General features: G+C 56.6%; 9 protein-coding genes across 9 annotated transcripts; 5 read left to right on the top strand and 4 right to left on the bottom strand.

The window, feature by feature from the left end:
* Positions 1-302: 302 nt before the first annotated feature.
* Positions 303-1,295, bottom strand: SPBR_01895 (uncharacterized protein; the record flags this gene model as incomplete). The annotated part of the gene is made up of 1 exon (XM_040760205.1): positions 303-1,295. The coding sequence occupies one exon, from the start codon at positions 1,293-1,295 to the stop codon at positions 303-305; it is 993 nt and encodes a 330-aa protein (XP_040619374.1).
* Positions 1,296-6,587: 5,292 nt separating this feature from the next.
* Positions 6,588-6,809, top strand: SPBR_02152 (uncharacterized protein; the record flags this gene model as incomplete). The annotated part of the gene is made up of 1 exon (XM_040760459.1): positions 6,588-6,809. The coding sequence occupies one exon, from the start codon at positions 6,588-6,590 to the stop codon at positions 6,807-6,809; it is 222 nt and encodes a 73-aa protein (XP_040619373.1).
* A 117-nt stretch (positions 6,810-6,926) lies between these two features.
* SPBR_01219 (uncharacterized protein) lies at positions 6,927-11,033 on the top strand (the record flags this gene model as incomplete). Its single annotated transcript, XM_040759530.1, has 1 exon — positions 6,927-11,033. The coding sequence occupies one exon, from the start codon at positions 6,927-6,929 to the stop codon at positions 11,031-11,033; it is 4,107 nt and encodes a 1,368-aa protein (XP_040619372.1).
* A 540-nt stretch (positions 11,034-11,573) lies between these two features.
* SPBR_02122 (Ras guanyl-nucleotide exchange factor) lies at positions 11,574-11,960 on the bottom strand (the record flags this gene model as incomplete). The annotated part of the gene is made up of 1 exon (XM_040760429.1): positions 11,574-11,960. One exon carries the CDS (start codon positions 11,958-11,960, stop codon positions 11,574-11,576), a length of 387 nt encoding a protein of 128 aa, XP_040619371.1.
* Positions 11,961-12,255: 295 nt separating this feature from the next.
* On the top strand, positions 12,256-14,118 carry SPBR_01520 (GTP-binding protein; the record flags this gene model as incomplete). The annotated part of the gene is made up of 1 exon (XM_040759830.1): positions 12,256-14,118. The coding sequence occupies one exon, from the start codon at positions 12,256-12,258 to the stop codon at positions 14,116-14,118; it is 1,863 nt and encodes a 620-aa protein (XP_040619370.1).
* A 290-nt stretch (positions 14,119-14,408) lies between these two features.
* Positions 14,409-15,758, bottom strand: SPBR_01728 (palmitoyltransferase swf1; the record flags this gene model as incomplete). The annotated part of the gene is made up of 2 exons (XM_040760038.1): positions 14,409-15,609; positions 15,670-15,758. 2 exons carry the CDS (start codon positions 15,756-15,758, stop codon positions 14,409-14,411), a joined length of 1,290 nt encoding a protein of 429 aa, XP_040619369.1.
* A 918-nt stretch (positions 15,759-16,676) lies between these two features.
* On the top strand, positions 16,677-17,349 carry SPBR_02033 (uncharacterized protein; the record flags this gene model as incomplete). The annotated part of the gene is made up of 2 exons (XM_040760342.1): positions 16,677-16,751; positions 16,831-17,349. The coding sequence occupies 2 exons, from the start codon at positions 16,677-16,679 to the stop codon at positions 17,347-17,349; spliced, it is 594 nt and encodes a 197-aa protein (XP_040619368.1).
* Positions 17,350-18,010: 661 nt separating this feature from the next.
* On the top strand, positions 18,011-19,174 carry SPBR_01820 (uncharacterized protein; the record flags this gene model as incomplete). Its single annotated transcript, XM_040760130.1, has 1 exon — positions 18,011-19,174. One exon carries the CDS (start codon positions 18,011-18,013, stop codon positions 19,172-19,174), a length of 1,164 nt encoding a protein of 387 aa, XP_040619367.1.
* Positions 19,175-19,801: 627 nt separating this feature from the next.
* On the bottom strand, positions 19,802-21,152 carry SPBR_01727 (uncharacterized protein; the record flags this gene model as incomplete). The annotated part of the gene is made up of 3 exons (XM_040760037.1): positions 19,802-19,918; positions 19,979-20,836; positions 20,910-21,152. 3 exons carry the CDS (start codon positions 21,150-21,152, stop codon positions 19,802-19,804), a joined length of 1,218 nt encoding a protein of 405 aa, XP_040619366.1.
* Positions 21,153-24,254: the final 3,102 nt, after the last annotated feature.

Genomic DNA, 24,254 nt, shown 5'->3' with positions numbered 1-24,254 from the left:
GCAACTCCTGGACCATGCTGCGCTCGAATCGTCTCTCGTTTGAAATTGGAGACAAACGAGTCGCCCATGCATCGTCCGTCCTCTTCCCCTCTCACAGTCCATCTGTGAAAAAAGCAATTGTGTAAGTTTTGTACCGATCGCCCCATGAAATATGCAAAATGCGCAAAATGCCCCTCCCAAATAAACGCCACGGATCTTACACCGGAATGAAAAGGGGGACACAGAGACAGAGAGAGAGAGAGAGAGAATTCGGGCAGACGGCTCGAGAGCAAGAAGGAAAGCCCTTGACGGGAAGATCCTTCTTACAGGATCGTGCCGAAGCCAAAGGTCAGCTTGATGCTGCGCACATAGTACTCGCTCCAGTTGCGCTTCGTCACCTCCTCCTGGCCCACGGGCACGCCACTCCACTCGACGCGCATGACGGTCACGCTGTCGACGTCGTTCTGGTCAAAGTCGATGCGGAGCGTCGAGTAGTGGCCGGCCGGCCACTGCTTGAGGCGCCAGCTCTGCACGATGTGCGTGGGCTCCTTGAGCTCGACGTAGGCGCCGGCGACGTTGCCGTCAAACAGCTCAAACTTGCCGCCGACCTTGGCGCCCTCAAACAGGCGCGGCGGGGCGCGCGTGAAGGCGGCGATGCGCTGCGGGTCCGTAAACGTCTGGTAGAGCTGGTCGGCCGTGGTGCGGAACTCTTCCTGGTCCGTGACCGTGGTGGTGTTGATGGTCTGGCCGCCCGTCGTTTGGGAGACCGACGACGACGCATCCGCTGATGCCTTGGCGGCGCCGGCGCCGGTGGGCGGGTGGTACTTGGGGGTGGTGAAGCCGCTCGACGGGTTGGCGCCGGGGGCGTGCTGGATGTCCTTGCCGTGCTCGGCCACCAGAGCGCCGGCCAGCTTGATCAGCGTCGTGCGCAGCTGCGGCACCAGCTGGCTGCGGACCAGGTCTTTGACGGGCTGCTTGCCCTTGCTGTCCGAGTAGATGTCAATCTCAAAGACAAACTCGTCCTCTTCGGTGTCGTGGGCGACCTCGGGAATCGTGATGGAGCCGCTGACGTCGTCTTCGCCCGGCGCGGCGCCCGTGTATTCCAGCACGAGCTTCACGTCGTAAATCGTAATGACCTTGCCCTTGCGCTGGCTGACGTCGACGTCGCCCTCGGAGCTGATGACCTTGGAGATGCGCGCGTTGACGTCGCCCTGCTCGGCGCTCAGCTTGGTCAGGTTCTCCTCGAACCACTGCTTGGCCCACGGCGCAGCATCCTTGTTGACCCAATGCCAGTTGTTGGGGTTGTGGAGGACCATGGCGACGGTAGGAGAGGGTATCAAAAATGAGAGTGGTTGTCTGTGTTTTTGCAAACGGCGGTTAGCTCGGTGAAGCAACACAATGGCAAACATGCATGAGTTCGATCGAGGAGGGTCCAAAGTGCAGGGAAGCAAAAGTTCAGAGATGGCCTGGTGGACCACAGCAAAAGTTTGTCATCAAAGGAAGGGAGTACAAGTCGCCCTATGACTGGTGCCAGCTGATATTCTCATCATACAGAATTGCATTGGAAGGGATGGGCGGTCGAGGGCAGGAGAAGGACGGAAGACGGTGGGATGGGCGAGGCTGCTGGGAGCTCTGGCAAGCTCCGGGTGAAGAGGGTGTCTGCCAACTCACAACTTTGGGTTTGCTGTGGTTTCAAGCCTCAGCAAAGGAGATATCAAAAGAGCGGAAAAAGTCAAGGAATGGGAACGGCAAAGTCACGATGACAGGACAATGAAGGCGTCAAAACGACGAAGCAAGGACCGAGTGGTGGGTGGAGCAATGAAAACATGCCTGGGAGGAAGAGAGGAAGAGAAAGGGGGGAGGGAGAAGGAGAGAAAAGGAAGGGATTGTAGAGAACTGGTGAGAGGAGGAAACCAGACAGCGACGGAGAAGGACAGAAATGCATGGAACGTCCGCGAAAAGTTTCCATGGTCTGTTTTTACAGCGGGGGCCCGGACCCGCGCAGCCAGACTGCAAATATCTTAGCGGGAATTGGCACCAGATTGGGGCATTTTGTGTGCTGGCAGAATTTCGGTGGGCCGGACCCCACATTCAAGCTGTGTACACCGCCTTCTACTTTGGGCCTCACCCAGCAACTGCAGAGGAGCTATCAATGGACCAAAGATTTGGCGAGTTGATCTTGGCGAGCTTGACGACGGGAGAAACAGCTCCTTTACGCGTTCGTTCGAGGCATTGGAGGCGGACGGTCAGTCGATTCTAACTCAAACGCCGAATGGGCGCGTCCGACTTTACGCAGCTGGTGGAGATGGATGTCAATTGGTGCGCGTGACCGTTCTCACGTCAAGCGTCAGAGACATGGAGCTCCAGCAGCTTCGTTTGAGATGCAATTGACCACGTCCAGTGGCTGTAGAAGGACTTCTTGTCGAGGAGATGGAATTGATGTCCGGAGCGGTCGTCTTTGTGAGCCTCGGGCTTGCCTAGTGACACCTATTTTGACTCGAACACAGGTCAGAAGAACCTCGACGATTGGCCAAAGTGAAGATAAAGTCACAGAACCATCTTCAGCTTTCGGTCATACCTCCCCGAACTCGACTTCCATTGGACATTTGAGGATTCTATGTCGAGAAGCAGATGTTGGGAACATGCACTCTACTCTCGGGGCGGCATGTCGGGCGATGGCTGCCTGGATATTGCTCTCTGATGAAGCCAAAAATAAGACATGAGCTGCCAGGTGTAAATACAGATACCGCGGAGATTACGGCTGTCACCACGAGGCCCTGTGGTGACCCAATATGAGACCGTATGGTGGTTTGGTCGGCCTGATCGGTGGCCGTCTGCGGGTTGTGCCGTGTCGCGCGTAAGATGGCCTCAAAAGCGGTCGGAAGACAAACAATATGTGGAGAAACTCAGGTTTAATTCTGCTGCTATTTCGAGACTGTCTTGATGGGCGTGTAGGTCTGTTATCCGTAGGACGGGCATATGGCCAAAGAAATATGCGTCCTATTTGTTGTACGCGTGGGTGAGGAAACAAAGGTGTTCATAGCACGGCTGTCTTGTTTTGTTTCATACCATTTTGTTTACTTCAAGAACTCGAACAATCATATTCGTTTTGAAAACAGGCGCCCGTTTCCTAAAATATATGCGGGCCCGTAATATGGGATGACTGGGAAAGGAGCATGTAAAGGCCAAGGGAAATAACTTTCTTTTAATATTGTTCGGCCATGCTTTTGACTTTTTTTTTTTAAATATATATATATATATATATATATGTATATATATAAAATAAATAAAATAAAAACCAAGACAGTACAGTTGCACGTTTATTTTTAAATATACATATATGTACGGGCATATTATCCCATCAAGTTGAAGTCATTTCCTCCTTGTTTCCATCGTCACATCCTGCACTCATCACCAGGATGGAAGCCAAGCCGAGGCCACACAGCATTGCCGTCAGCTTTTAAGTTTTTTATTTTTATTTTTTTTATTAAAAAATCACCTCTTTGCTGCGGGACCATCTTGAGCCATCCAAATGTGGCTGCATCCGATGGCCGTCCAACCCCGATCCTTGCAAGTCGGCTGGCTTCTCGTCCTAATTGCCCCCAACCACTAACATGCCCTCGTTCACATTCTTTCGGAATACCACCAGCTCTCCTGATACAGGGCCCGTCAACGCGCCTCCACCAGGACTACTAGATCGGGCCTGGCACGAGGATGCTATTATTATCTCGCCTGTCACCAACAGGGACCCCATCCACAGAGTCCCCACGCTTATTGGGGGCGTCTTTAAACATCCATCGCCTTCCGAGATACAAAGTAGATGCTCGACGTATGCTGTATTACATTCCACTCGTCGTGACTGACTGATTGACCAGCTCTGGGGCCGAGCTCCGGCTGAACCCTGTCATCACACCGATGCCGCCATGGTAGCATTGTCGCCTGAATGCCTCTTTGCTGGAACAACGTAAGATAAAGAAACCCGTCCTGAATAAAATCGACCTGCAAAGAATCATACCAACTCGGCCTAGCACTCTGATCCTTCACAACACAGTCCCGGCTAGCGCACCGCAAGTGGCGATGTGATGAAAAGCAAGCAAGCAGAGCAAAGCAGTCAGGCAGTCTCTGAAAGCAGAAAGCAAAGTCGTACCGATAACGAGCACACACCCATCGTGAGCAAAAGCAATCACATCGCCTGCAGCGTGCATGGCTGGTTAAGCGCCGGGCAGGCATCGACCCCACTCCACTGTCACCCACCCCCTACCTCTTCCAGCAGTAGCCTGCCCGCGCCGCCAGCCAATCGTGCTGAGTTCCGCCCACTCTTTCTGAGGATGGAGAAAATATGCATGTCGTGCTGTGTTCTTTTGGCAGCAGTTTTCGACGATATTGACGGCTCTTGCCTGCAGTTCTCGCCCGCTAGGGTGACCCAAGAATAGATTGTTGGCTCTTTCCCCGTGGCGTCGCCAATCAGGTGCGGGCTTTTGAGAGAAGTCGCGACCCACTTTTCACACGTAAATGTGCTTTGCTTGTTTGTTCTCACTTCTCTGTTGTGCTCCTCTTCATCTCTCCACCAATATTGCGTGAGCATTAATTCTTATTTACAAAAAGTGATCATGGGCTGCAAGCCCAAGGTATGCGGGATGCAGACTCCACCCTTGCTTGGATTACAGACAATGTACGACGTACGCCCGGCTGTCACCACAAAGGACGAAGATTGACGAGATTTGTGAGCACAGATGCGGGAAAAAAAATAATAACGAGAGCAAGACGAAAGCAGAGCTATCGGCCAGCTGTGAGGGTGCGGTGTTGTGTTGCACCACAGGTACAAGCTCGGCAAGGGGTTATGGGAGGAGAACAAGAGGACTGGAGGAAAAACATCATTGCGCCGTAAACCTTCATCCCGTCTCTTGGGCGAGACACTTGAGACGGGAGTAGTTGGGTGTATGTAGAACGCCGTGCCAGACACTACAAAATCGGCATGAATGGGACTGGAACGCACAGTCAAAGGTGTAAACGAGGCAGAGACGAAGTGGCAGCAGACAGAAAAGAGGCTGGGAAGAGAACCCGGAAAACGAGACAAAAGCAGTTGTGCGGCCCGCCGCCAATCGCGAGGTCCAAGCAGAAGGCCAGGGCCATCGGCCGTGAGCCTGAGGACGATACCGAACACAACCAAATACACCCAGGAAACTGGACGTTCAGTCGAACGAGAGGCCTGCAAGATAGATTTGTTAGAGAAGTGAGCGACAGATATGCAATTCTCCGTCCAGATAGAGCAAATCGACCCGTCCAACATCACTAACACGGCTACTTCGTTCCAACAGCCAACAACCGTCTGCTTGATCTTGCTGCCGGCCGTCGACGGCAAGAAAACGGTCCACCCAGGAAACAGACCCCTGTCATATTGTCTGTGGCCTTACTATTCTTTCTTTTCTTTTTTTTAATTTCTCATTTTTGGTCACTCGTCTCCCATCGCGCCTGCCTCGCCGGCCTTGTTCGTTCCTTCCCTCCACCCTTCGTCCCCGCCTCCACCTCTGCCTCCTTCCTCGACGGCGTCCCAACAGCATCGACAGGGGTTTGGCAGGCGGCCACTATCGGGGCTTTCATCCCTCTCCCTTTTCTCTCAACTTTCTGCTTCTCCTGTGTCTTTTGGTTTGTCGTCTGTCGCCTATCGCCTGACGACTTTTCTCACAATCCCACGTCTTCTCCACTCCGCTCACTCGAACGCACCCAACCTTACTTGCAACATTGTCCGTTGGCCTCGCCGCGGGAACAATAAGCGGCCAGCCGTGTTTGCTCAACAGCCCCCCCTCCTCCTTTATTTTGATTTATTTCACTCTTCCTTGTCTTTTCTTGGTTCTCTCTTCCCTTGTCGTTCGTCCCCCTACCCCAACCCTTGACCGCTGTTGACTTGTGCCGCGGAGTAGAGTGACGGAATCGACCACAGCGGCCGCTGCGTCTGTGGGGTCTCAATTTGGGCCAGACCCTTTGCAAAGAGGCGTTTTCCTCTTACACCCCCGTCACTTTCTTTCTTGGGTTTTATACTCATACTTTCTGCTTTCATAGAGTCTCACAAAAACCACACTCAGTTGCATCCTGCATCCTCTTTGGACCTTGGACCGTTTTTGTCTGTCGTCTTTGCGTACAGCATCGTTTTCTTCTGTTTCTGTTGTGTCTTCCCGTGTTTGCTTTCTTCCTGTATTTTCTTGTAACTTCCCCTCCCTCCATGTCTCGCCTGACCTTGGTGTCGTCCTCTGTCTTGTACGAGACCATAATCTCCAACTGTCGCGACCTGGCCGGCTGTTTCTGATCTCGCCAGCTTTTTCACGACCGTTCATGACCTTTTCTTTGCCCAGCCTCTTCCTCTCCCTAATCCTCACCATTGCTCCTACCACCTCATATACCCACCCCAGCTGAACCTCTCCCCTTGCTCCCATCATCATTGTCTTCCGCATGGACCGGTGATCGTCTCTCCCTCGCGGAACCCAAGCCGGCGGGTGCACTGCCTCGATTTCCTCGAAACCGACCTGCATCGTCGACCCCAATCTTCGCCTCTCCTCAGCGGCCCTCTCACAGCCTCATATTAGACTCATACTGAGCACCACCGCCTTAAGATGAACGCCGGCCGCGACCCAACATCGCGCCTGCGGGCCAACCTCAACCCGCTGCGCACTACGGCCCTCGGCAATGGCTTTCACGGTCCCAACACCACGCCTCTGTCCGCCGTTTCCATGAACCAGACACCTGCCAGCGCCATCCAGCCCTACAACCCACAGCAATGGGCACCGTCACCGGCCCCGGAACGGCATCATTACCAAGAACAACCGCGTGAGTGACTGGACAGACGGGATATACAGCATACGCTTTTGTTGACTAACATAAGATGCTCGCATCTAGAATCACCTCCTCCACCACCACCATATTCACCTCCACGCAGCCAACGGCCCTCGAGCATGGTCTTTGAGTCTTCGCCCGCCAACATATCGGCCGCCCGGGCGCCACTGCCGGGCACCCCGAACAACCACCATTTACAACAGGGCCACCAGCGCCCGTCGCCAGAGTCTACGACCAGCCAGACGTCGTTTGCACCACCTCCGGGCACAACGCGCGGTGCTTCACGCGAGCGGAGATTTGGCTTGCCGTCGTTTGGCCGTCGGCGCGACTCTGACCAATACCAGCAGCAGAATATCACATTATCACCGTCAGATACCTACACGCACACTCATGCTCACCAGCCCATACCACCACCACCAGCATCTCGCTCGCCACAACCGCCTCTCCAACATCAGCCACAGCCACAGCAGCAGCAACAGCAACAGCAACAGCAACAGCAACAGCACCAACGGTCGCAGCCTCCTTTGCAGCCGCTACAGACCTCCAACTACCACCAGCAGCACCAACAGTCGCAGCAGCCCCCAGCCGTGGCGCCTGGCTCCCGTCGTGCCGCTTCTGCCGGTGCTATCGCCACCCCGACGTCGGCAAGGTCACGCTCGTCCTCCCAGGTGCGCTGGGAGGCGGGTATGCCTCTGCCGCCGCCACCACCTGGCCCACCACCGTCTGGCTCACGGTCTCAGAGCATGACCCGTCCTCACCATGGAAGCGATCCTATTGTATCTGGCCCAACGCGTCGTCCGCCGCCGGCAGGTGTCGCTGTCTTGGGCCCCGTTCCACCAACGCCCGCTGGCTGGTTCGACCATGACCTTGTCGAGCCGGAAAACGAGAACACTGCTGTCCGTGATGGCGATGTCGACAATTATAACCACCTTTACAACGACAATGCCACGCCCCGTCAAGTACCTGATTCGGTGGCCGCCGCCGCCGCCGCCGCCGCCGCCGCTTCTGCTGCTGCCGCCCGCGAAGACCATTCGCCGAACCGTGGTTCGCTCGTCGAGAGCACATCTAGCGCCGCCAGCTCTTCCGCACGCGATCTGGCCGAGTCGGCTCCATCGACCAACTCCACCCATAGCTCGCATTCGCCGTCCGCGACCGTCACCAACGGCACAAATAGCTCGAGTGGTGGCAGCGGCTCGAGCAACTACAATAATATGACGCTCGCACGGACAGGTGCCGTGCGCGGCGGTGAAAAGACGCTGCGGGAACGTCGCAACGAGAGTCGGAACCGGGGCGCCAACAGCGTGCGCAACTCAATCGACGGGGCCGTGAATGCAGGCATCAATGCCGACAGCTCGTCTGGTCCTGGTCACGGCCACGCTCGCCAATTGTCCAACATTGTCATTCCGGCCGCCGCGTCCGTGGGCAGTCTCATGCGCCGGCCTACCATCAACAAGTCCACACCGCGCAGTGGGGGCGGCGGACCGAACAGCGGACGGGCCCTCCTGAGCCTTCAACAACAGCAGGCTTCACCGCGCTCGAGCGATACTGTCACGGGCGGAACCGCCACACCCCCGTTCTCGCCGTACCCTCATTCATCGTCGCCCAACATGAACCGTCCGCACATGGGAAGCATTGCGAGCGGCCTTGCGAACGACACCAATGCCAACGCCGTCCCGAAAGCGCTCCCCACCCCACCGTTGCGCAGCCGCGCCTCGTCGGCTTCGTCCCAGACACGTCGCCAGTCTCAGTCGCCTCCCAACGCCTCTGATGCCACGACGGGAGCAGGAAGTGGTGACACGCTTACGCGAGAGCTGGCCGTCAGTCAGTCGAGCGACCAGTTCTGCCAGGGGTCCGTTGACCGCTTTCATGCCTTTGCCCAGCGCGAAGCGGCCGCCAGTTCCGATGCCGAGCGTGTGCGCCTCTTTGCCGAGTTTATGGTGGCCGAGTCGCGCGTGCGCCGCGAACGGTACGCCGCCGCCATTGGTGCCATGGGCTCCGAGATCTTTGACCTGACCCGCGACTTCTTCCGCCCCATGCTACCCGCCGTAGCCACTGCGCCTTTTGCAGCCGGTGGTAGCGGCCGTCGTGAGCCCGTCGCGTCTCAGGGTAGCGCCGATGACAGTGCAGGGACCAGCGCCGTCGAACTCACGCCACAATCGTCCGAGCCCAGTCACTCGCACCGTGGGTCCGTGGCCTCTGTGTTCCGCGAGGGGCCGGCGTCGGCACCGCTGGTCGGCCGTGAGACGGCCTCCTCGCCTGACGACAACGTCAACTTCGACTCGGCCATTGATAGCAGCAGCACGCCAAACAGTGCCCACCTGCCCATGTCGCCGTCGGGCCAACCACCAGGCTGGGGCGCCCAGGCGAACTATATGCCGAGCCTCTCGCCTATTCTTAGCATGAGCGTCAGCGAACACCCTGACGACAAAAGTTCCCGTGGACGGACGGCCAGCCGCTGGTGGGAGTCGAGCGACAACGGAGGCGAGGGACGTGACGGGCGCGGTGGTCGGCGTGACGACTCGGGCGACAGGCTGGCCCGCTCCAAACGCGAATCCAAGTACATGGGCGTGCCCAAGGAGGCGCGCGAGGCGCTGCAGTGGACCGACGATCTGCACGAACCATTGAGCGGCCGCAGCGTCCGGAGCCCGCAGTACGTGGACCCGGGCATTGGTAGTAGTGGCAACGGCGGACCGGTCAACTATGCCGCTTACGAAGGATCGAGCGAGTATCCGCCTGAGAAAGTCCATCACCACGCGCAAGCCGACTACATGGCTTCTCCCGACCCTGTGCGCACGCCACAAGCACCGCCAGCGCACTTCCGCAACTCGTACCTGTCGTCGACGGCTTCTTCTTCGACACCAGGTCTGTCTACGCCCAACACACCCAACGCGGGCTCGGCATTCCAACAGCCAGGGGCACCATCCTTGCATCAGAACTCCATACCGGCTGCATTGGACGTCTCGCGCCTCGTTACGCTGCCGCCGCCGTACCCACGCCACCATCCAGCTGTCAACAACAACCACCCTGACCTCAGCGAGACGCGCGCTGCTGTGCGCACACTTGCGAGCCTTGGTGATGTTGAGGCGGCCTACGACCAGTGCAAGCGGGCCACAGAGGCTGCGCACATCGAAAGCGACCGGGCACAGCAACAACAGACGGCCACAATGCGCGCCAACCTGCAGGAGGAGATTGCGAGCGGGCGCATGAGCTATGCAGAGGCGGCCGCAATTGAAGCGGATGCGGCGGCCGCCAACGAAGCGCGCCAAAAGGAGAGCCTCAAGGCCGACTTTGACCGGTTCCAGACGATGGTTGTGCAGCCGGTCAATGAGCTGCTGACGGGTCGGATCGCGCACGCCACTCAGCTGTTTGACGAGCTGCGCAGCCGGCTGTTTGGCGAGACGCGGCAGCCGAGTCCCAATCTGCCGCAGGAAGAGGGTGACGAGCAGCCCGAGCTGCTCGAGACGCTGACGCTGCTCAAGTGGGTCTTTGAGGCGCGCGAGGCTCTGCACCGGGCCATCTACGATCTGCTGACGGAGCGCAACAACCGCTATCGCGACATGGTCCTGGCGCCGTACCGCCGCGCGGGCGACACGGCGGCGGACAAGTTGCGGGACGCCGAAGCGTTTTTCGCGGGCGACGCCGCCACGCGCGCCGCGGCCTTTGCGGCCGAGGCCCTCCAGCGCGCCGAGGCGTTCCGCGACGTTGTCGAGGCCAATGTGGTGCGCGGCGTCGAGGTGCAGCTGTCGGCGTTTTGGGACATTGCACCGCCGCTGGCCCAGCTGCTCGACCAAGTGCCTCTGGATCTCACCGGGTTCACCGTGCAGATCCCCGCCGCCGAGTACGAGGAGACGCCCAGCTACCACGAGCACCCGCTGCAGTACCTGTTCTCGCTCTTGTTGCATGCCGAGAAGAGCACGCACCAGTTTATCGAGTCGCAGACCAACCTGCTGTGCCTGCTGCACGAGGTCAAGGAGGCAGCGCTGACGGCCAAGGACCGGACCACGGGGACTGGTGAAGCCAGCAGTAGTAGTGGTACTACTAGCCGTGACGTCGAGAGTGCGCGCCTGACTGACGATCTCAAGGACAAGGTGCGCGTGGTGCAGGGCCAGTGGCGAGCGGGTCTGGGCGAGACGTTTGAGCTGGTCAAGGAGCGTGTCGGCGGATGGCTGTTGGAGACGGGCGGCTGGGACGAGAGTTTGGAAGACGGCGGCGTGGGCGGTGTTTGAGGAGGAAGAGGGAGGTGACTGTGACTCTTCGTCGCTATTTTGTTTGTTGTTTATTTCGCCGGTCTGTTGATACCCTTTGTCAGACGATTTTCCATTCTTCTTTTGGACAGCCAATCTCTTGTTCTTCTTCTCCCAGCACATCATAACGAGTAATGGACCCGTGGCGATTGGAGAAGAATATTCACTGTTTTATTCTTTTCGTTCCTGGGTATGTGGAGAGTTGTTTCCTATCCCTCCCAACTATGTACATAGTTCCTATATACAGTCCAAACCAGGTCGTAAGCGATTCTGTTTTGTCCTACACTCGCATGTCGACTTTGCTGCCGCGGCACGGCGTTTGTATCATGTGGCTTGTATTCATGTTGCCATGTTCTCGTGGCATTTCTGGATGTGTCCTTCGCAAGGTTAGGATAGGGGATTTGACGGCCGCGAAAATGCCGTGTGTCTAAAGGAGCGCACCTTGTCGAAGGCTTTCCTCGCTTGTGGCGCACTTTGTCGCAGTTCTTGCTTGGCAGATCTGCTCTTCGCCACCCTCGACCTTCACTTCGTCTCGCCCTCGCCCTCACTGCCCTCGCCGTCCTTGAACTCGACGGGTAGGTTGATGCCCACACGCCGCGCCGTCAACCGAATCCGCTCGGCCTCGTCCATGTCGCCGGCCAGGTTGGGATTGTAGCGCTCGAGTAGCATGGTGTGTGTGCGCTGGGCTTGCAGGAAGGCGAGGTACTGCTCGCCGTGGAAGGCCGACTGGGCGGCCGGAGTGGGAGTCGGTGACGACGAAGAGGGCGCAGAAGACGCTGAGGAAGCGGACGGAGCCTCAAACTCGGCGCGCAGCTGAGCATGCAGAGGCGATCGTGGGCCCTTGAGGAGTGGGCGGGGCGGCAGTTCGCGGAGGAACGCGCGATAGAGGGAGCGCAGGTTGTGCGTCATTGTGTGTGCGTGCTGCTGTGCGTGGGTTGTGAAAAGAGTAAAGAGTAGAGGACGACGAAGTGAGGTTTAAAGTCCACGTCAAGAGCGACAGTGATTGGCCCCACTTCGCTGGCGAGAAGAAAAGTTCAATGGGAGTTGCCGCCTCTGAGCGCTAAAAATATGGGGCACAACGGCCCTCTATCGTCTAAACGTCAGTTGCTAAATTCTGCCTGGAAAAGGCTTCACTTTCCAGGAGCCTCTGCATCGCGACGGCTCAACACACTCCCACCAAGTCGTTCTCGAGTGGCTTACCGCAATGAAGAGTCACTTCTGGCACGACCGGGTTGCGGCGCTGTCGCCGCAGCTGTGGCAAATGGTGGCCAAGACCGTCCGCGCACCGACATTTGCTTCCACTTCGGCGCGGTCCTCCTCATCAGCCACTTCAACTCGGCCGTTCTTTCACGCAGGCGCGCCCAACAACGGCTGCCGAGCCTTATCGTCGTCATGTCGGAACCTTGTCCTGGCCCAGCAGTACCAGCCAAGGACAAAACAGGCGCCCAGGCCCAAGGCTGCGCCCGTCGCATCCTCCAAATCACGAAAGACGACGCCCCCAAAGACGGCCGCGAAATCATCCTCAAAACCACCAAAAGCTTCAAAACCGGCGCCGAAAACGAAGACGACACCCAATGCCCCTCGTCAGCTCGGCACAAAACCCCACGTAAGCCAAAACCACGGCTCCGCGCGAGTGGACCCGTCTCACCACATCCGCGCCGTCGCCTTCCTCCCACCACCGACCGATGACGAGGCTGTTGCAACGGAAGCCGCTGCCGCTGCGGTGCGCCTGGCGCCAACACCGACATCCGCCGTGCTCGACCGTGCCTCGTCGGTCTTTTCGGTCTCTGAGCGCCCCGGATCCGGATTCTTGTACTCGGCGCCGCGTTTCCTCCACATGCCAAGGAACACGCGCATACCCGAGATTTGCATTCTGGGCCGCTCCAACGTCGGCAAGTCGACACTCGTGAATGCGCTGGCGGGGCTCGAATCGGGCGGCAAGGCCGGCCGCGCCAACGGCTCTACAGCGGGCCGCCAGGGCCTGGCCGTGACGAGCGCCCGCGCCGGCTGCACCCGCATGATGAACGCCTACGGATTTGGACCGCCGCTGCGTGCCGCGCAAGCACAAACCTTTGCACGGGTGCAGGAGGAGGAAGAGCAGAGACGGGCGAGCCGCGTCCCGGAAGCCAGCAAGAGCGGCGTGCTGTCCCGCTCCCAGAAGCGCGCGCAGACGCCCGGCGAGCCCTCGCCGGCGCACAGCCTCATTCTGATTGATATGCCGGGCTACGGCTTCATGTCCGAGGCCGAGTGGGGCACGGAGATTGCCAAGTACCTTGAGCGCCGTGTCACGCTGCGGGGCGCCGTCCTGCTCGTGGATGCCGTGGCCGGCCTCAAGGACGGCGACCGCCAGGCGCTCGAGATGCTGCGCGACGCCAACGTTCGCACCACCATTGTCCTGACAAAGGCCGACAAGCTGCTGCTGCCCAAGCAGCTGCGCAGGCCCGCCACCGTCGCGACCGCTGAGCCCGCCTTTGACTCGGGCACGTCCACGGGCGAACAAGCCCTGCGCGCAGGCTGTGTGCGCATATGGAGGATGCTGCGCCGCGTCGAGCGCGAGTCCCTGGGCACGGTGCCGTGGATGGAGGGCCAGGGCTGGGTGCCGGAGATTGTCGTGACAGGCGCGGGTGACCCACGCGGCGGCGGATTCGGTGTTGCCGGTGCACGTCTGGCAATCTGTCGCATGGCCGGTCTGATGTCGCAGCATGAAAGCGCCGCGGCCGCGCCCTCGTCGTCCAGGAAACAGAAGAAGGCCGGTCATGGTGTGAGCGCCACGAACAATGTCGGCGCCTCCTCCGGCACTGTCGTTCCGTTTGACCAGATCCGGTGGTCCGAGAAGGTCACCGAGGCTGTCATCGACCAGACAGCCGAACTGGCGTACATTTCAAGACAGGAGGCGGAGCGCCAGGAGCGCAAGGCATGGAGAGTCGCTGCAGCCTCCGCAGCAGAAGCCAAGGCCGAGAGTCAGTCTGCACCGGCTGGCAGGACAAAGTCTGCGTCCGATGCTGTTGAAGTTGGGTCGAAGTCGCCGCTTTCTCGTGGTCGCAGACGGAGCTGGAAGCGGGCGTGAGTGTGGTCTTGCTGATGCGTTTCGTGTAATATCATAGTCCCTGTACCACCACCACGTCACAATCAAATAGCGACATGGAAACAATCATAGAAATAATGAAACATGACGTCTATATATCCGAAAGAAAGAAGAACATAAACGAACAGCGAAAGTACACCCAAAACCCCAAAAAGTCTATTCCAAAATAATAAAGACTGCTTTTCCCATCATGATGCTGCCCATTGAAGTAAACGCCGGCCGCTATCTTGTGTTCTATTGCCTTTTTGGCCCTCCTCCCCCTGCCTCCCCGTCTACTTCCGCGGCACCCGCCTCCTTGGCCGGCCCCGTCGTTCTGCCGCCGGCAGGTCTTTTGTATTAAACTGGTAGTTCGGAATAAAAATGTCCTTGAGGTTGCTCCAGAACCCCAGGTCGTATAGATTCTCGGCATCCCGCAGCGTCCACACCCGCTCCCAGTCGCCCACCCCAGGCAGGTCCTTCTCGTTGGGCGGCGGCGGGTTGCCGTCCTCGCAGAGCACAAACACATGTTCTGGCACGAGCGGCCAGCGGGAGGACGAGGCAGACGCGGACACGGTGGCCGCCACGTCCAGCCGCCGCTTGTACACGAGCCCGTCCTCCATGTCGCACTTCATGTCCGACCACTTGAGACTCTCGTTGGTCGTCTGCCCCGTCCACACGTTCCACAGGTTGTATGCGAGGAGGCCCCAGACCAGCGGACTGATCAGCAGGCCCAGCAGGCTGACGCTGCCCAGCTGGATGTAGTTCTTCATGCCCCACGACAGAAGCATCAGCCACGTTTCCAGGGACATCTGGCGCGTCGCCAGCGGCGTGTTGGCCAGGGCCCCGCCGCTCACCTCGTACGCCCGCCACGGCAGCATCGACCACGACGGGAACCGCTCGACCACGCGGTCGCGCAGGATGCAGAGCCCCGTCCAGCCGCCGAAGGAGGCCAGAAAGGCCGTCGACAGCAGCAACAGCAAAAACCAGTGGTGGTTGCCCACGCCGACGCAGTTGTTGATGAAGATGCAGTGGTGGTCGAGCCGCCCGATGCAGCGCTTGCACACGGGGCAGTGCTTGCTGCGCGGCGGCTTGAGCAGGTTGCACGTGTAGCAGCGCGCGCCCGGGTGGAACAGCCCGTAGTCGTACGGGTACAGCGACAGGTGGTGCTTGAGGCTGCCCATCGACACGGTGCCCGGGTCCGTGTACGCCGCAAGGTACAGAAACACATACGGCAGCGCGCTGGACACGACGACCGCCATGCGCTGCACGGTGCCCATAAACGCCCACGCCGACGGGATCGCCATCCATTCGGAGCCCGCCAGCAGCACCAGAAAGAAGATGAGCACCGTTGGGTGCTTGTCGTTCATCATAAAGTGGCCGAACCGCTGCAGCGACGACGTGAACCGGCCGCCGGTCACGGCCCGGTCGACCGCCAACGCCCCGCCAGGCAAATTCACCACGAAAAACGTGTAGAGCCATGCGATGGGAGTTCGCCTGTTGTGCGTCGTATGTTAGCCGTTGTTCCTGCTCTCTGGCGCCCCATCTCGTCCCTACCTAAATATCGGCAGCCGTCCAAAAAAGATGATGAAGGTCAGTAGCGAGATGGCCAGCACGATGCCGGCCATCTTGGCGATGACTCCCATCGTGGGTGACTGAATCGAAGCGGCCTTGGATCGAGGAGTGTGATACACCGTCGAAACAGGTGTCAGCACGGGAAGAAGCTGCACAGTTTAAAGCTGTTGTCGTGCAGTCGCGGTCATGATCGAGATCGAAGACGACGGTCGGTGCGGTTCGGAATACGTCTGGCCGGATGAGTAGGGAGCCGTCAGGTGAGTCGTCGGAGAGCCGTCATGAAGATCCGTGGACGGGGTGTGGCCGTCTTCACGCAAAAGGGGAAGCTGAGGCCGAATGCCAGTGTTTGCCTTACTCACTCTGTTGATTTCCAAATGCGTCAGCCTTGCGCCTCATTGGATTTGGGCCTAGCGGCAAGAGCTCCCTGCTCTTGCCAACCTAAATATGGACCAACTAAACCACGTGATTCGGTGTTTATGGGGAGCGCTCCTACCAAAACTAGTCCAAAGGGAGTGGGTCCCCTTCGTCACGTCTCTTTCCCCATTCACAGGTCCTTCACGCGTCCCGCTGTGTCGATAGTACCTGCCTCCGGGTTACTGACCTTTGCCAAACGGCACCTTCCTTTCAACGGCATAATTACCCCTATCAACAGAAAGAGTTGGATTTTGGAGAGCCACCGAATTGTCAATCTTTCACAACACAGCACATCTACGTGACGCGCATGCACCCAACACCAGCCAGCATCGCAATGTGACGCGACCCCAACCTGACTCTGTTTGCCACTGTGTTGTTTTGCGCCGCGTGCGATCCAGCTGCACCCACGCGTGTCGCCGCCCCGGACCCTCAACGGCTGAGCGGTCCAAGTTCTCGACGACTTCATTCTGCAACCCATTACCATTACACTCCCTACTCTTAGAAGCTTGTCGCAGGGCTAGGCCTTTCGGCACATACCAAGGGCCGGTGCGACTGCAGCAAACCGTTTCGCAGCCATGGCCTTCAGCTTCGAGGGACTTAAGTTTTATGTCTCCATCCACACGCCCAATGAGACAAAGAAGATCATTCGGGTGGGCCTTCCTCTCTGTCTCTCTCTCTCTGATTTGTGTTTGCATCCTCCTTGACCTTTTGTCTAACATCTAACTGCAGAGCAATGGCGGCATCGTGGTCGCCAACGAGAATGATGCAGACATACGCATTAGAGACCCGTCTCGCGGTCCACCAAGTTACCGTTCTGGCGATTACTACTCCCACAAGTGGATAGTGGACTGCATCAAGCAGAAACGGCAAGTCGATGAGGCGCCGTACCTCATACAACGGCAAGCCCGCCCGTCGACTACACCTGCGCGGCCTGCGCGCAATGAGCGGACCGAAGGCGAAGGCGAACGCGAACGGTCTCCGCCTCAAAGGGAAGAAGAGGATGGTTTGGTCTATGCGTCGGCACGGTCTCAGAGTGTCGTAAAGACACGCAATGCATTCACGCGCGAAGACGACCGCATCCTGCAAGATTGGGTCATACAGAAGGCGACACGGGCCATCGAGAAAGATGAATATTTCCACGACCGCGGTAACGAGATGTACAAGAAGCTGGAAGAAAAGGTACTGCGCTTCTGCCGTGTTTCTGTGGTTTCCCCCCCTTTGCCTTTGACTAGAGTCGAACTCTGCTAATCAGTGATTTTCGCAGTACCCTCAACATACCTACCAATCGTGGCGAGACAGGTGGGTGAAGAAGCTGTCGTTGACAACGAGAGTACCTGTCGCAAGAATCCAAGAACGACCACAGAAGAAACCTCGAGGATCGGCCCGAAAAGGCGAGGAAGTTCGGGCACAAATGGAAAACGGGCCCGATTCAGAACGTCGGCCACCGCAAGAACGGCCGCAGGAACCACCACAAGAACCACCACAGGAACCACCACAGGAACCACCACAGGTGCCGCCACAAGAGCCACTACAGGAACCACCCCAAGAACAGCGACGCAACGAAGCACGAGACCAAGCACTGCAAGACGAGACGCTTGACAACCATTCTGGCCGGCCCGGCGACCTGTTCTTCATGGACTATACAGATTATTACATTCTCGCAAAGGCGCATTCGTTTTGGAAAGCTGAGAAGCGAAAATCTGGAGCACATGCAAAACCAACAAACTCCTTCTTCGAATATATTCATTCACAGGTAATGCGCATATTAGCTACTAGCTTGTGTTCCGTATTCCGCTTACGTCGGAGGTTCAGAAAGGTCGTCGGCAACTAACAAGTTCTTTCGTCTGCTGTTTAGTTCCCAGATATATCTCTGAACGAATTACGTAGTCGATACTACAGACTCCGGAATATGTACACAAAAGGGGATGCCGCACCAGCAGCTGCACCCGGTACGATTCCTCAGAGCCAAACCCAGAACGGCACGTCGAATGGAGAACAAGGCAACCCGCAAGAAGACACAGAGGAGAACGACGGCGGCGACGACGGTCTTGACCTTGACGATGATGCTATTCTCAATGGCGTCGGCGACCATGACAACCAGCAGCAAGTGTTTCAAAAGTGCCTCGATGAATACAACGACTACCTTGGTGTGTACGTCCCGCCATCCTTTTTCATTGGTGGACGCTTCCTCGACACGTACTCGCTCTGGACAGCGTTGCAGGATGCCGCAGATGACGGTGACCGGATCAACTGGGATAGTGTCGTCGAGACGCTCGGGCTCGACAGCACCAAGTATACGCTCCTGGCATCGCAGCTTGCTGCATGGTACGATTTCAACCTAAAAGAGTTCCGGTCTTTCTGGATACGGTACAAGGAAGTCACCGAAGCCAGTGGCAGCGATGAGGAGGGTGAAGATGAGGAGGGTGGCGAGGAGGACGAAGGAGAAGTAAGCGACGGAGAGGCGGAGGCAGCAGAGGCAGACGTGCAGGCACCGTCTGGTAATCCAGCGCCGGGCACGGCCAGTCGCAGCAGGGGCTTAGTGGACGTCGTCCGCGGGCTTTTCAGAAGCAGCGAGGCGCATCCTGATGCACCAGCGCCTGAAAGTCCCAGTAAGCATGTTCGGTTCTCAGGTGCAGAGGGCGATGGCGGTGCCGGCGATGTCGGTGGTGACAGCAACGAGGAGGAGGACAGTGACGAGGAAGACGACGAAGACGGTTTCCAAACACGCCGGGGTACTCGTTCTGGGGCACGGCAACGGACGCCGACAAAGACAAGGACGGTCGAGCCTGAGACACAGGACTTTGCCTTTGGTAATGAAACACAGGCCCCGACCGACCTTGGCGGCGATGGCGAAAACGAGGACGACGAGGGGGGCTTTGATGAGGTCGACGCTCAGATGCGTGGTGCCCCTGGCAAGGCAACACCGACACGCCAGCTGCGGTCCGAAGACCGCGCCGTGGCATCCGTGCCCCGGTCACTACCGGCTCCAGGGTCTACCAAGCGAAAACGGACAGCAGCGGCGCCGTCCGCCGCATCCCCGTCAAAGCGTCAACAGCGAAAGCCTACGGCTTGAGTGGTAGGGATCATAAAATATGCGTTGTGAGCCGTGAGGCCAAGGTGGTTTTGTTTACTTGTTTTTTTCTGGTGTTCTACGCACGGCGTTTCTGTAGGGATATCCAGACGATCTTTGTTTCCTTTTCGTGTCCTTTTTCGTACAGTGCAATTTAATACGGCGTACTTCACGACGCATGCCAGAAGCGAGCATAAACTGGCGGATGTTCATGTTTACGTGATGCACTTGAATTGTAAGGGTTGTGTAGATATTGGTGTGGATGTTTGGGGTAAATATTACTTTTTTTGGATTTGATGTGGTGATTTGACATATTCGTTGTTTTTTTTATTCTGTATCTTTAAATCCTTTTTAAATTATTCCAGCTTATTTCAAGTTCATTGTCTATGTTTTACTTTTGTACATAAATGCTTGCTGCGCGTATTAGGTGTATTACATATGGATGTCGAGTTTTTATTCTTAAAAGGGATTTAGAATATGACAAAATGGCATGCTCAGCACTTTGCAAAACTAACCCAACATAAACAACAAATAAGATAAAAACACACCACATGCATAATTCTAGTTCCAAGAAGCGTAATAGCGCATTCTCCCCTTCTGCTGAGACGTCCATCTAAACACGGGGTATCCCTATGCCGACTGAGGCCGGACCAGTTCCCGGACCTTGAAAGTCGTCCAGAAGTTGGTCTGCTTCACAAACCAGGCGTTGATCAGCTTCCACTCTTGCTTCGGGTCAACGAAATCAATCTGTCCAGTTAGTGTCAAGCGGCCGCGAAATGACAAAGACACAAATGGCAAGTAACTCACTTCAAATCTCCGCAGAAGACTGGGAACAACTTTGTAAATCTCGAGCAGGCTAATGTTTTTGCCGATGCACGTCCGCGAGCCCATGCCAAACTGCAGCATCATGCCGTTCATCTCCTTGATGCGCAGCTCTTCGCGCTCACGCACCTCGGCCTTTTGGTCCTCTTTGGCGGCCGCTACCTTGGACTCGTCGACCAGCCAGCGCTCAGGCCGGTAGGTATCCGAGTCGTCACCAAAGACCTCCTTGGTGTGGTGCAGGACCCAGGCCGAGCAACCGACAATGGTGCCGCCGGGGATGAAGTGGCCCGCGATCTCGGTGCCGCCCGGTGGGACAATGCGCTCTAATGGCAGGCCGGCCGCCGGGTGCAGACGGAAGGCCTCTTTGACACAGGCGTCGAGGTACGGCAGCCCTTGGCTCTCGTGCCACGTCACCAGGCCTGTTTCATTGTCGCTGAAATGACCATTGTGGGCAGCGTTGTCCAGCTCCTCGTACAGGCTTTTCAATGCGGCGGGGTTGCGCAAAAGATAGTAGAATACGGCAGAGAGTGAAATAGCCGTCGTCTCCGAACCGGCAAAGGCCATGGACACAGCCATTGTCTGAACAAGCGTGTCAGACATGAACTCGGGGCGCGCCTCCTGGGCTGCGAGGAACTTGGAGAGCAGATCGGCCGCTGGGCGTTTTTCGGCCTTGGTCGGTAGAATGGGGCCTTTGCCCTCAACAATGTCCGGCAGGCGCTCAGCCATTCGTGCGCGCGCAAACTTGGCGACGGGGAATGTAGAGTCGATCAGGCCATACTGTGACAACTTCAGGTAGATGGGGTTCTTCAGGAAGAGAAGATCCAGGAATGGTATTTGTCCGACCTTTGTCCTGTTAGCAACAATACGGACAAGACACAGATAGTTGTATAACTGTATGACGAAGGTAGGGCCTTACCGGAGCCACATAGAGGAAGAGCCATGACAGATACGCAACGATCCCGTCTATGTCCTCGTTTTTCTCAATGAACCCGTGGCGTTTGGTATATGTAATCTCTCCAATGACGTCAAAGGCGTAGAACTGCAACCAGCGTGTAAAGTCGCAGCCCTCAGGATTGTTGACAAAGAATTTTTCGGTTTGTTTGAGGAACAGTTTTGTCGTGTTATCCACAAACGGCTCATATTGCACGAGCTGTGACATGGCAAATGCGCCGTTGACACAACGGCGGAACTGAGCGTGGAAATCATTGTCGGTCGTGCTGAACAGACTGGCAAGCCTGTGGCCATTGACGACAGATTGTTGTGGGAGATAAAAGTCTGACTACACAGGTGTTAGTGACAAGACGTTACACAAAGGCAGGGGATACGGCCCAATGTCGCGTCAATGCTGTGTAGCCGCAGAGATCGAGCAACGTGCCTTTATAAATCCCTTGTTCAGGCCATAAATAGTCTTGAGCGCTTTGGGATCTGAAAACGTAAGAGTGTTGGGTCCTAGGCGGACAACGGGACCGAGCTTGTCGTGGAGGCGCCGTTGTGTCCGTTCCGGTCGCTGTTTGTACACATCATAGAATCGCCACCAGTCTGTCAATGACGCCAAGAAAGGGCCTGGATACTTGTTAATGCCCTGCCCGTAACGGTTGTTGGCTAGATATGCCAAGACCGAGGCGACGACGACGGACACCCAGTGGTCGAGGAGGAAGGCCAGGAGCTGGCCGGCAACGCCTTGCATCTTTGCAAACTTTGTTCCGTCTCTGTTGCGGTGCCTCCTAGGATGTGGCCGCTACGGCTCTCCCCTGTTAAGACAGGTTTTGTTTTGTTGTTGCAATCTGTCGTGCTCGTCTTCAGCGGGTATTTTGCTCGACTGAAAAACTATGTCGGTTTGATAAAGATCGCGAGGCTGCCGTCAATAAGATCAGTTGTTAGACAGGCTGCAGACTGAAAAGACTCGATGGATTCCAAGAGAATGCGATCTTCCCAAGCTGGCGAAATATCCCCAGTTCTGTTGTCAAGGATATAGAAAGGGGAGCGAGTGATTTTCGAGTAGATTATGAAAGCATGAAAGTAGCCACGAGGTTTATGTGAACACCAGGAGACCCGGGAGAAGGCAAAGCGTATGTGGATGGGGTAACAAAACGCAGGTAAAGACAAGAGTGGTGTATATGGGGGCACACTGACAAAACAATAAAAACAGTTACATTAATTAAGAGGAGGTGAGCAAGGTAAAACATAAAACCTACCGTGTCATATACTAGATCCAGGAGGAGGGGAATGCCCTTGTGGAGGGCATGTAAAGACTCTGGTCTCGGCAGGTGGTGCTTAACGTATTTCAACGGAGGTAGTATAACGCCGTAGCGTGTCTCTCTGGAGGTCGAGATCAGTGTGCACCCGTTGCGTTCATGAAGCTGGGTGCTGAGGGGATAATTATATGCTTGCTGACGGCGGGTTGTCTTTGCCGCGAAGTAATAAAGCTTTTCCTGGTTGGAACGACGAGGAACAGGGACCCGGGATGATACAACACAACTCGAATGAAGGATACGGGAGTCACTTTGGTTTCGCTTCAGAGGGAGCACCGGGGCACGGCGCGAAGCATTTCGCCCAGCTTTTTCACGTCTGCCGTGCTGCCAGGGGTTCCTGGTATTTGATGATTTTGCCTCCACATCGCCTTCAACGTTGTTGTTACTCCACTCATATTCGCGGGAGTACCTCAATTCAACCACCGGAAGCCGATGCAGACAAGTAGTCCTATGCCATTTGGATGTGAGGAGCAAGCGATTGGCCGGGATGCCGGATGCGAATTTAGATGACTGGCCGTGGAGAGAGGGGAAAGGGGAGCTCGGCAGGTGGAATAGAGCAGAAAACTGAGCTTAACATAAAGCCAGACCTCGTGGGTCAAAACCAGCATGCTTCCCGCACCACGCAGCATTTTTGTTGCATGACTGACACCCGTATTGCCGCTATTTGTAGCGGGCATTGTTCACGTTAGGCGTCAGGATCGTCGCTCAATAAGACACAAAGCAACCGGGGATGGCTCAATGCTAAAGTCTGAAGAAACGTTCCCTTGGTGCACGAGACGGGCATGGCCTCCGAGCGGGAGAATGCTAGGACCCAGTGCTGTGGCAGCTGTCTGCTGTTGAACGGACGCCAGGGAAGTCGGGCGAAATATCCGGGGGTTTCCCACTCTGTCATCCTGCGAGTCTGTCGACGGGTTGGGGTGCAAACGTATCAACGGACGAACCCACGAGCTAAGCGGAGGAGGGGAATTGATGGGCTGTCAACTGAGGGGAAACGGACAGAAAAGGGTTGGCAAGCTTCGCCGGTGGCCACAAGTGGGTTGAGTGGAGAAGGTGCGTGTAAGAGGACCATCGGCAGATGCAAGATCCAATAAACGGCACGATAGCCAAAAGGAACGCCTCGTGCACTCAGGCGAACAAAGGGAAACGTGATTTCTTGGATTTCTTCCGCATTCTTCGTATTTGTCCTATTCCATTCTTATCAGTGTGTTCATTCAATAATGCGAAAAAACAAATGCTGCCTCTTTTTTTGCGGCGGCTACGCCGTATGAATGGCAATAGGTGCAAAAACAATAGTGTGTTCAGCTTACCGCAGCAGTTTGTGCCGTGATGCAGCATTCGAAATCACCTCCTTGTCATGTAGCAGTCTTGGCTGCGATCCGTTGTGCCGCCTCAATCTGCAAGAAAGGGCTGGCGATGGTTTTTGGATCCCAAATTTAACCTTTCCACCTCTGCCTGGGGGTTTCGTATTCTTCCTCTGATATGTTTACTGTGTGCTGTTCAGAGGAAGACTGTAGCGGTTACGGAACAGCCATGGTTCCAGTCGTGGCTCTGGAGCGAGTGGGCAACATTGTTACAATCTCTCTGGCTGTGCTGCCTCATTCTTGTCAGGGAACCATATCAACCTAAAGAGTATATCCGTTATTTGGTCTGGACTGAACGCATCCACACTCACCCGATGGCCCGACCATCTGGCTCGCTGTACGGCGGATTGGCTTTCGTCATCTCCTGATACCGTGACCAGGAGCTGGGTCTCCCTCTCCTCTGCCGCTCCGGGACCAGCGCCTCCCACCCTGTTCAATATTGAAAGGACTTTTCAGGCTGGCCGGTTTCCTGTGAGGAGGTCCTTAGAACAACTCACTTCCTGGCGGTGTCGCATTTCGCGGCGCAAATATGCTGCTAGTGATGCTTGTGTGTCGTGACAGTCTGTAACTGCAGCGATACCAGCCTGGCCGGGGGTGTCTGGACAGGTCCTGTCCCTTTGTCCAAAGCGGTGTAGTTTGCAGGCTGTT

Source organism: Sporothrix brasiliensis (assembly GCF_000820605.1).
Source record: "Sporothrix brasiliensis 5110 chromosome Unknown Cont18, whole genome shotgun sequence".
Classification (NCBI taxonomy): domain Eukaryota; kingdom Fungi; phylum Ascomycota; class Sordariomycetes; order Ophiostomatales; family Ophiostomataceae; genus Sporothrix; species Sporothrix brasiliensis.
This window is presented reverse-complemented; position numbering and strand designations above follow the sequence as displayed.